Raw genomic sequence first — 11,865 nt, 5'->3', positions numbered from 1 at the left:
ACCATGAAACCTTGGGCAGGCAAGTCAGGACGAGTTGATGCAAAAGAAGGAGTGGAGCAGGGATAGGCTTTGGACATCTTCAACTTAGACCATAACTAGGGTCAGACACAAGGAGGACGGAGTCTGTAGCAGAGCTAGGATGAGAACACAGGCCTCCTCAACCCCATTTAGTTGTAATCAATTTCTGAATTCTGTAAACCATTCTCCTTCCTGAAGAATTTCAAGTATTACTCCTGGACATCATATCATGGAACACAGGGCAGTTTATTCCTCTGAATATCAGTAACCAACAGGATAACATAGTACAGAACTCAATCTTCTCCCCCGTATAAGGCTAATTCAGTTGGGTCCTGTTTTCTAAATCTTCCTCCAGTAGGATGCTGCTTAGTGTAATTATATCTGAATATGGTCACACTTACTTTCTACAATATAATTTCAGGCAGAGGGTGATGCTGGAATCTGATGTGTCTGCATAACTATTAGTGACTATAGGGTACTTTGTATCCACTCCAGTAAGGAACAGAACCAGAGCCTTAAGATTTCAGAGCTGGACAAAAACAATAAAGATCACCCAGCTAAAACACCTTATTTTCTTCTGAAGGAAAAACAAGATCAGAGAAGTAAAGGGACCTGTCCAAGATTATAGAAAATGGTGGGAGAGAATATGAACGGAACAGAAGTTTCTGAATCAGTTAGAAACAAAAGCTAAGAGACAGGTTTTTACGAGTTTAACAATACAAACCACATGGGACATTTCAAGAAAGAGTTAACAATGACCCATATTTAAAAGCATTCTTCTTTTTTTTTTTTTGTCTTTTTCCGTGTCCGGCAACGGATCGCAACCCTCAGTGTTGCCCCCGCAACGGATCGCAACCCTCAGTGTTGCCCCCGCACCGGACCGGGGACCAGCAACGGGATCGCAACCCTCGGCGCCGCTCCCGCGCCTCGCTCAGCCAGTGAGCGGGAACCGGTCTGTATATGGGATCCGAACCCTCGGGCGGGAGCGCCACCGCGCTTCCCAAGCGGCGCACTATCCAGTGTGCCACCGGGCCGGCCCTAAAAGCATTCTTCTTAAAACATACACATACAACATGAGGTATTTCTCTTTCTGTGCCTGACTTTTTTCACTTAACATGATGACTTCCAGGCTTATCCATGTTGCTGTGAATGACAGGATTTTATTTTTCTTTTTTATGGCTGAGTAGCATCCACTTGTGTATACAGGCCAAGTCTTTCTTTTGGTGGATACATAGGTTGATACGATGTCTTGGCTATTGTGAATAGTGCTGCAATAAACATGCGGGGTGCAAATATCTCTTCGGGATGCTGGCTTCCTTTCCTCTGGATAAATGTGGAAGCTACTAAAGTGGAGCTCATAGAAGTAGAGAGTAGACTGTGGTTACTAGAGATTGGGAAGGTAGTGGGGAGGGAAGGAGGGAGAGGTTGGTTAACAGATACAAACAACAGCCAGATGGAAAGAATAAGTTCCATAGCAGTGCTAGGTGTCGGTAATTAACAATAATTTATTGTATAATTTCAAATGGCTAAAAGAGAGGAGTTAAGTAATCTCAACACAAAGAAAATGGTGTTTGTGATGACGAACATACTAATTGCTCTGATTTGAACATCACACATTGTATACATGTACCAAAATATCACTCTTTGCCCCATAAATATGTACAATAAAAATAATAAAAACACGCACACCCACCTCTTCTCTGGTTACACTTTACACTGTCAATGAGTGTTTTACACAACCAAGCTCATGAACAAACTGTGATTATCATTCAGCTTTCATTAAAAGGTAATTTAAAAGAATGCCAACACACAGGGTTAGGCCTTAGCTACACACATCTCCACCCTCCCAGAAAAAGCAATCTCCGGTGGCTCAGAGCCTCCTTGGTTCCTGTTCAAGATGTAATGACTACATCTGCAAAGACCCTATTTCCAAATAAGGTCACATGCACAGGTCTCGGGGTTAAGACTTCAACATATCTTTAAGGAGAAGACAATTCAACCCACAAGAGGTGACCCAACAGCTCACCTTCTCTGCTCTGTTCTACGCACCTCTTAATAAATGACACCTGACATGTGCACGTGCTTCATCCTTTGGGGGACACTACGGGATAGAGCAGGTAGGGCACGCGCTGTCCCCATTCTCCGGAATGAGGAAACAAACTCACAGATCTTTGCCCACTGTCCTCCCATCCATATGTATTTTTATACACAAGTCTATCATCGTACATTTTAAAAAGTCTTATTCCGTTTACATTCACAACTTCTGCTTTTCTATGTCTCTCACATCCTGGCTGCACCACGCACAAGAAATGAGGTGTGTTTTGAGGACAATCTCAGCCACAATAAAGGCTTTTTTGCCAGCGTGCCAAGGCCAATGTGCAACTTCATACAAACAGGAGCCTGACACAATTTGAGATGATGCAAAGAGAGAGTGTAGTGGTCATAAAATACTCCACACAAGCAGCTGGTTTTTGAAGTACACCTTAATTCCTAAAAGGTTTCCATTTCTTCTTTGTTCGTTTTGTCTTAAATATATCATTAAGGTCATATCCTTCATGTTAGGTAGTTGCTGAAACTGGGACCCTTCTGCCTTTATTTTTGGAGTGCATATGAGATACAGGTCATTTTCTCCCAACATGAAACTCCAGCGTTTGTGCAGAAGAGAGATTTCAATGAGGACTCCACAGACACTTTTGCTTGATCAGCACTGGCTCTGCTGCAGGGGTATTTTGGCTTCACACACAAATGTCCATTTCAGCACTGTTTGTCCAGAGGAAAGCCCAGCCAGAGGCTGGAGGATGACCCAGATGGAGACAGTCACTCAAAGAGCTCCAGGTAATCAGGCATGTCGTCCTGCTGACCACAGGGATAGAGAAGGAGCTCTTTCCCCAGGGATGTTATGGGCTCTTCCTGTTAATCAGAACGCACAGGTCAGGCTGGGCTGTGGGATGTGCATGTTGTTGAGACAGTATGAGTCATAGTGATGTGCCCTTCCTGCCCACTCCAAAGATGTCACTCCCCACCTACCCTTGATTTACACAAAGCTTTATTGGTTGATGACCATCTTAAAAGAGGTTTTTCTCACCCACTACTGCCATGACCTCTCTTTCCCTCCAGGGCTCAAGTTCTAACTCAAGATTGTTTTCAGTGTGATCAGTGTGGGCACAGTTGTGTTAGCATCTACTCTATTCTCTGCCCCAGTGGGGTCTCCCTAAGTACTTGAGGAGGAACTAGGTTCTATGATGAAGGAAATGCAATTAAGAATCCTGATTATCAGGAGGAATTATCAAAGACTAATCCCCCCGCTACTTGTCTCGATCTTTTTTCCTGTAATTGCCTTTCATTGCTATAGGACAATAATTCACAAAGCAAATTAAGTTTATAAATGTTTTCACCTTGTGATATTCCACCAAATCTGCCAGGGTGGCGTGCTGCAGCTGGTCCACGCCCAGGAAGCTGTACGAGTCTGCAGAAGCATCGATTAGGAAATGTTTGCAGCCTTCCTCCGACAGGTAGGACAAGGCATAGCCTCTCATCCTTTCACTGACTCGGATCAGAAAACTGCCCGGCACGCCTGTCATGCTCAGGAGCTCATTTGCTCTCTTTAGTGTGAGAATTCCTGTGGGAAAGAAAAAAAAACAGGTATTACAGCCAAATCATTTCCAAAACTTTCCTCTGTTAATTCCATTTATAAGAACAGAGGTGTCACACAGCCTGTGAGGGTCTGTAGGACTCCTTGATGGTCATACTGGGAGTGTTAGATCTGGAAGGAGACTTAGAGGTGCTCTCTCCTCAGGCACCTCAGTTCACAGATGAGGACTCGATGACCTGGCCTGGGGAATGAGTTGCCTTGGTCTAGAACAGTGGTTCCCAACCAGGACAAAGTCAGGCAATGTCAGAGACGTTTTTGGTTGTCATTGGATGGAGGGTGCTACTGGCATCTAGTGGGCAGAATCTCTCCATGAATTCTTTGCAGTACCTGCATTCGTATTATCTTTTAATCTATTTTTCCACAAATTTTTGAAGTACCCGCGTGTGTGTATGTCTTTATACGTGTGTGTATGTCTTTCTTTATGCGTATGTTTATGTTTTCTTATATATGCCTGTGTCAAAGGCATATATGCCCATATGCCTATGCCTATATATGTTCAAAGGAATAAGCTCTTCAAATGTATATATGAAGTTTTATATATACAGATATAGTTTAGATGCCTCATGGGTTCACGCTTTTATTTCAGACCAGCCTTTTCCCCAATTAGTCCAAATTCATGAGATTTGACTCGTGTTCCAAACTTCTCTTCTTATTCCTGCTGCGATTCTTCAGATGAAGAGATAATGTTAACACAGGTAGAAAGAGCACAAACATCTTGGAAAGATGGAGAAGCTGTTGGATTATTCAGTGAGCTCTGGTGTTGGGAGGAGCAGCATTCTCCTCGTGTTTTTTTGCATTTCAGCAGACAGAAGCTCCTGCCTTCTACTCCACAAGTAGGTCCCTGTTGATACTCAGTACCTTGTTATTATGGAGTAAAAAAACCTTCCTCGTGAAATGGCAGTGGGTTACCAAAGCCCTTTAGCCTTATTTGTAGTAAAGTTAATTAAGAAGTGAACCCTAATTATCCAGAGTAAACTATAAATTTAAACCATTTCTATTCTCTTTTCTGCAAACAGACCTTTAATAAGGCAGGATTTTAAACACTGCCTGTTCTGCCGCAGCCAAGATCTCCCCACCATCCAGCCCTCTCCCGCCCCTTCTTCTCCCACTCACCCTTCAGGCCCTGCTGCAGAGCCCAGCGCATGAGGGTCACCCCAGTGTGGGACTTTGGAATAGAACTAGAGGTGGGTGAAAGGCCTGGCAGTTCTTTCCACTCACAGATTGTTAAGTGTCCCCGAAATGGAAGAAGACCCGTGGCCTCTCTTCCAGGGGCTCCAGCTCCGCTGCTCTGATTCCAGCAGGGGCAACGATGCACGTGTATCATACACATTGTGTCCAGTCATCTTTCTGCCCTTTCCCTGATGAGATTCATCCTCTAGAATATGCAGGCACCTCTGATACTGAGTGAGCCTCTGGTTCAGATGGCATGCCACCCACTGTAGGTGCTACATGATGGCAGGTAAGTCCCAACGGACAGGGGCTCCCGCTTGTGTTTGTCTGTTTCACCTTTCTAAACATACCTGTACCCACTGATAAATTACAAAGGACAACCCTAAGTTGAAACAAGGCAATAGGTAACCAGCCTGTGCAGGGACTGCACACAACAGACATCTGAAGACACTGTATTAGACTGTCTGTGAAACCAGGGATAGTTTTCACTGACACTGAAAAGTCTCCTTCAGAACCAAGGGGCTGATAAACTATGATTAGAGAAGTGTTCTGGAAAAGACTTCTCTCTCCTCCAAGACTTACTGACAAGCTAACTCTGAAGTTCCAAGTTACTTCAACAGATGGGGCAGATGTTACCATTTTATAACATCTGGGTGTTATCCAGATGCATTTGGATTCCTAAAATGAAAGCTATTCTGGAAAATTATAACCAGGCCTGGCCTAAGGTCAAATTTCTCCTAAAATCAGGTCACATAGTAACTGTAAATCAAACTGCCCAAAAGCCTCTTAATCTCTATAATTATTACCCATTACACACAGATCTTGGCGCTATCTAATCTCCTGAGACGCCAGAGCACAATTAAATGATTTTGTGGCAAATGACACATCATAAGGGCGACTCCTTGCACACAGTGGGGCTGAGGGCAGGTCCAAAGGTAAGTGCCATGGAGACTAGGCTTTGACAATGCCGGAAGTGGCTTCTTTATTTGTTCTTTTTGCTTTACAAGAGGATTATTATCCCTTAAGAACACATTGTCTAGGTGCATCTAATGATACAGGTCAATGTACAATTTGTCATGAATCCATCAAGGGCAGTGATGCCTTCAGTGTGTCCTGGCTGTGATCACTGCCAAGCAAAGCCTAAACCCAATGTCACATATTGATCACTGTGGGCTCGGGCAATCTCTTCACAGAATTTCACATCCAAGTTTGCCCCTTGCACAACTCTATGAATGCTAAAGCTGTGGTCTTTGCCCCAGCCCCTAAAGGATGTGACACTTCGGTGCTACCCCCATCTGACCAGCTGTCTTCACACATATTAAAAGAAGCTGAGGTTACAGGAGGATTTCTAGTGAAAGGAGTAAATAAAGGGATTTATTTTATTCCATCCATTTAAATGAACCAGATTTTCACCTGGGCAATGGTCTATCTATTTTAGAGCTGCATCCAGGCAGGGAGTGGCAGGACTGGGGCAGGCCAGGGTAAAGCCGATGCCACTATGCTAGGTCTTATGGCCAGCTGAGGACCCCAGGCAGAGCTGGAGCTGAAACTCCAGACAGGCTGAACACCCCAGGAGGGAGGTTCACAACAGCTGGAGTGGAGGGCAAGCAAGGAAAACGCACCACTCCTCCCTCTGCGTAATGCCAGAGCTCCCTGGAGAACTGCACTGTTCAATAGAACTTTCTGTGATGATAGAATTTTTGTCTGTGCTGGCCATGTAGTAGCTGCTAGCCACATGTGGCTACTGAGTACCTGAAACGGGGCTAGTGAGACTGAGGGATACAACTTTTGATTTTATTTAATTTTAGGAGATGGCTGGTTAGCTCATCATTAGTTAGAGTGCAGCTTTATAACTCCAAGGTCATGGGTTTGGACCTCCATGCTGGCCAGGCACCAAAAAAAAATTTTTTTTTAATTAATTTAAATGTCAGGATGGCCATATGTGGCTTGTGGCTACCACACTGGACAGCGTAGCTCTAAACCTCTCTGGAGTAAAGGTTTTGCCCATGAAAGGCCCAGGAGAACTACATTTTGCATAGGAGAGGGCAAACAGACCCCAAGAGACCCGAGACCTGAAAGTAACTCAGAAACCCTCACAGGGCCCCAGCTGGAAATCCAGTGGCAACGACTGCCTTACAGGACAGGCAGTTCAATGGATGCCCTTCCCCACCGCCTTTCCTGGAAAATGCCTACTCATTCTGCAAGATTCAAACTACAGCATGTAGCATTCTGACTTCCCCCTGAACAGCAAGTCACTATTTCCCCTAGGCCTGCTGAGCACCTGGCTCCCACTTCCACCTGAGCACTCACCTGGTCTATCCAAGGCCCCACCTGGCTCCCACCTCCACCTGAGCACTCACCTGGTCTAGCTGAGCTCTTACTTGACTCCCACCTCCATCTGCGCACTCAGCTAGTTCTCACCTCTACAGAAGCACATTCTGCCATGCCCCTCCCCGCTTCTTTCTTTGTGAGCTCCTAGAGGGCAACTACCACATCTTATTTATTTTTATACTCTCTGCACCTGCCACTTAGAAGATGCCCAGAAAAAGTCTAATGAATGCTTTTGTCTTACAATCAAGTCAGAAACCTCCTTCTCCAGCACGCTTCTATGCAGCCACTGCCTGCAGTCTGAGAGCCATAATCACAGGGACAAGGGATGCAATTCATGTTTCTCTGAAGTGCCACCAGGCCTAATTTTGTTTATATGTGTACATCTGCACAACCTACTCCTTGCATGCAGAAAATATGTGTTTAAGAATCCAATGAAAGATAACTGAATGATAACTCAAGTGTGCATTACTTAATTGAATCCTCCTACTACAGAGAAGTACTGTTACTATCCTCAAGTAGCAGATGAGAAAACCTGGGTTACAGACAGCTGCGTACCTTGCTCAAGGTCACTCAGGTAGGTCAGAAGCACTGGGACTGAACCCAGGCAGTCTGGCCCCAGAGCCCCTGGCCTCACCCATGTAACCAGAACACCTACCCCTGTGCTAACACATCACACTGTTCAGCATGCTGCCATTTCCTTTTTTATTTTTCCCTTAATTCTCGAACAACTCTAAAGTATGCAGAGCTGATACTATCACCACCTCCACTGTACAGATGAGAAAAGCAAGGTAGAAAAGGAAATGCCTGAGGTTGCAGGATTAGTTTATGATGGCTCCAGGTCTCATCTCCCACTCTAGTGTTTTGCTTTTTAACTCACTGAGCTCATGACATATTCTATAATGGGCTGAAAAGAAAATGTAATTGTTTATTTCACAAAGATGTGTTCATTTCTCACCTGGGCAGCTTAAAGAAGATGCATGTGTCAGTGGTTAAGTGCAATCTGCCTGGTTGTGGGGACAAGGCAGCATCAGTGACCTTTCCCACCTCCTCTAAGCTGAGGATTCACATTGCTGAGGACTAGGAGCTCCAGAGCTCTTCAAGCTGCAGGTCATTCTCCTGGACTGCACATCAGGTCCGCTGGAGAGCAGCTGCGCCCTTGTGCTCCCTCGAGAGCTTACCTGGTACCTCTCCTTTCCTCTCTTTTCACCTGTCCTATATTCTCTGCATCTCAGGCTGCCCCCAGAGTGTGGCAAGAGGAGGAGACAGTACTAAGACAACATCCACGAAGGAACAGTCTCTGCTGTCAAGGTGACTTCAGAGTCCCACACTATAATCTACCTAGAGAAGGGGATGAACACAAGAAAAACTAACTTTGAGTAAGACCTCACTTCCAAGTGCATCCCTGCCAGACTCAGAGTGTACACACTATCCCCTGGGAATCTTAAACTTGGAGGAGATCTCTCTACCTTCAAACTTTAGGTCTCTTCTTTATGCTTTCTTTAACCTCTTCAGTATTCCAGGGGAGTATTTTTGGAGAGGCTCTGGGACCTCCCCTAGGTGTTCTACGTGGAAGAAGAGTGTATTAGTCTGTTTTCTGTTGCTTATAACAGAATGCCTGAAACTGGGTCATTTATAAAGAAACAAACTATTTCTTTGAGTTTTAGAGGCTGAGAAGTGCATGGTCCAGGGGGTGCATCTAATGAGAGCCTTCTTCTGGGTGGGAACTGTCTACAGGGTCCTGTGGCGATGCAGGCAATCACATGGCGAGCATCGCATGAGCAAGAGAGCTAACCTGTTCACTCTCTCCTGATAAAACCATCAGAACCACACCCATGACAACCCATTAAACCATCAACCCATCACTCCATGAATGGATCAATCCATTCATGAGGGCACAGTCCTCACAATCCAATCACCTCTTAAAGGCCCCACCTTTCAAATACCACAGTCAGATTTCCCACCCTCTTACACGGTTACAAGGGGGGTCAAGCGTCAATGAGTTTTGGAGAGACATTCAACCCACAGTGGAGATGCATCATGATAGTGAGCTTTCACCTTTGAGGTCTTGGGCCTTGGTCACTTTAAGGATGAGGAAAACTGGCCAGAGCTCTTAAAATATTATTCAAAATGTTTCCTTAATAATTCAGAGATTAGAGTCAGTATCATCTGTTCTCACAACATTACCTTAGTGGCTAACACTTAGTAACTAGGGCTTACTACATACCACACACAGTTCTAAGTGCTTTATATATATTAGCTTATTGAATCCTCAGAACAATCCTTGGAGGCAGGAACAGCATAATCTGTTATACAGATGAGAGACAGAGTACAGAAGTCACGTGACTTGCCTGAGGCCACACAGCTAGTTTGTGAGAAACTTGCATTTGAGGCCAGGCAGTGTGGCCCCAGAGATGTACTCTGAACTATCGCTACCTACTTTACCACCTCCCTTCCCCTGGCACAAAGAAATATAGTGTCCACCACTGTCTGGCGGTGGCAGGGAAAACTGTCCAGAAAGCACGTGATCACAAAGAACAGTCTGATGACAAAAGCACTGTTGTTGTTAAAATATTTCTCTGAACAATAGACTCCCCCTTTCCATACAAAATCCTAAATAAAACCCCAAAGCACAATCACTCTCCCTTGCCTCTCACACACTCACTCCTCCTGTCCATTACCTCTGAGGTCCCTCGAGGTGACCTCAGGACTCCAAGAACATGACAGGGAACTACAAGTCTGGAGTCACGGGCATTTGCAACAGAAGACTCAGGGCTCCAGGCACAAATCACTGACACCCTGTGGCACAGGGTCAGGCTGAGGACTCAAGTGCATCATTTACAAGAACTCCACTGAGAGAAGGATTTGAGGCTCAAGGACTATCCTCAACATTAATGGAAAATCATCATAACATCTTTGCAGGAAGTTTGCTGCACTGAGTAATTTGAGAAAAGTCAGGGTCTCCCAGAAAAAAAAACAACCCAATAGTTATGCATAGTATTTTCTGCAGAAAAGCTAGCTATTTCCAAATTTGAATAAACGTGTGTATCTTTATCCTCTTATGTTTCACCTTCTCCAGTTAATTCAGAAATCTGAACAATTACTAGGCAGTTACATAGGAGAGCTACAGAGAATAATTCACACAAAGTGCCTTGATGCCGTGAATGTAGGCGAAGCCTTCCTGCTAACAGGAGCCCTGCTGCTCCCTTGCAAGCTCAGGACACTGACCACAGGGAATGGACTTCCAGCTGCCCTTCCCTGCCACAACAGCAGTGACATATCCTTGGTGCTGACCACAGCCTATCCGCTCCATGAAATGTATGAGCCATGTATGTAAATGAGGCAGGATATACACAGCACCTGACGCTTAGTAACAAAAAGGCTTTGAGAAGTCACATAAATCAGTAATTTGTGCTTGGTGAAAACCGAAGCTTGAAAACCCCTTTGTGAGAGATGGGCAGAATTCTGATGGCCTCATGGTTAAGAAATCTCCACTTTTCAGCAAAATAGGTTATCATTTATGGGCATTGATTCACAGGTCCACTAAGATTTCAGCCTGAAAGAAACTTTGGGAAGTGTCAATGAGCTTTTCTTAACACAATTTATTCAGTTATATACGTTCAGTCTTTGGTGGTATCTTGTCCCCCTGTTGCAGTAGCTGTGATATGACAAACCGCCAGGAAGGGAGGCCGGAGGGACAGAGGACTCCAGCTCCACAATCCTCTCTATGGAAACTGAGTGCCAGAGACCACTCTGCAGAAATGAATGAAATTTACCCCCCAAGGAGAACGAGACAGCAGGAGGTGTCAAAACAGAAGAAATCAAAACAGCTGAAGTATGAACTATGTTGGTATCTTCCAGAAGTGAAAGGGATTTGTTTTTTCAGTAGTTTAAAATATAAAATATTGAGACTAAAGCATTTAGAGGGCAGATTCAATTGCATGCCATCACAACAAAGATGGAAATATTTCATCAACAGCCTAATTATATCCATATTTGAATAAGAACGTGTTAATTATATTTCAGAGGAATAATGATCAACTATTTTTTTTTTTTTTTGTCTTTTGTCTTTTTTCCGTGTCCGGCAACGGATCGCAACCCTCAGTGTCGCCCCCATACCGGACCGGGGACCGGCAACAGGATTGCAACCCTCGGTGTTGCTCCCGCGCCTCGCTCAGCCAGTGAGCGGGAACCGGTCTGTATGTGGGATCTGAACCCTCGGGCAGGAGCGCCGCTGCGCTTCCCAAGTGGCGCACTATCCAGTGCGCCACCGGGCCAGCCCCAATAATGATCAACTATTAATGCATAAAGCAAATATTCTCAGAAACAATTAGAAAATTCCTAAATTAGGAATTTGTTTATACATTTATTGTTATCTTTTTATCTACCTTCCCACTCCCAGTCCCTGCCATTTTCTTAGCAGAAAGAAAATGTTGATAGAATGAAGAAATGAATCTGTGGGTTTCTAGACAGATCTTCAAACTTCAATTTTGTTTATTCTTTGGCCATTTCTCTAGGAAGCTTAAAAGCATGTTAGTGGGTATAACTAATTATATATCTATACACTTGGAGACTCATAATCAGGAGCTAGAATAAGTAGGATGACTTTGTTCAGTCAGCAGGACATTAAATTTAGGCAGGAGGACATTCTGACATTAATCACTCACTTTACAGACATTAAAAACTACAAGGTCTGG

General features: G+C 44.5%; 1 protein-coding gene across 1 annotated transcript in view; it reads right to left on the bottom strand.

Moving 5' to 3' along the window:
• Positions 1-1,480: 1,480 nt before the first annotated feature.
• SH2D4A (SH2 domain containing 4A) overlaps positions 1,481-11,865 on the bottom strand; it is a 58,485-nt gene continuing 48,100 nt past the window's right edge. Inside the window, exons 8-9 of the mRNA XM_008588175.1 lie at positions 3,414-3,637; positions 1,481-2,928 (exon numbers count right to left, since the gene is read on the bottom strand). Of these exons, the coding sequence (XP_008586397.1) occupies positions 2,836-2,928; positions 3,414-3,637 (317 nt within the window). The 3' untranslated portion in view covers positions 1,481-2,835. The remainder of the gene's footprint in view (positions 2,929-3,413; positions 3,638-11,865) is intronic.

Source organism: Galeopterus variegatus, unplaced genomic scaffold (genome assembly GCF_000696425.1).
Source record: "Galeopterus variegatus unplaced genomic scaffold, G_variegatus-3.0.2 Scaffold4705, whole genome shotgun sequence".
Taxonomy (NCBI): domain Eukaryota; kingdom Metazoa; phylum Chordata; class Mammalia; order Dermoptera; family Cynocephalidae; genus Galeopterus; species Galeopterus variegatus.
The sequence above is the reverse complement of the archived record's forward strand: the minus strand, read 5'-3'. Positions and strand labels throughout refer to the sequence as shown.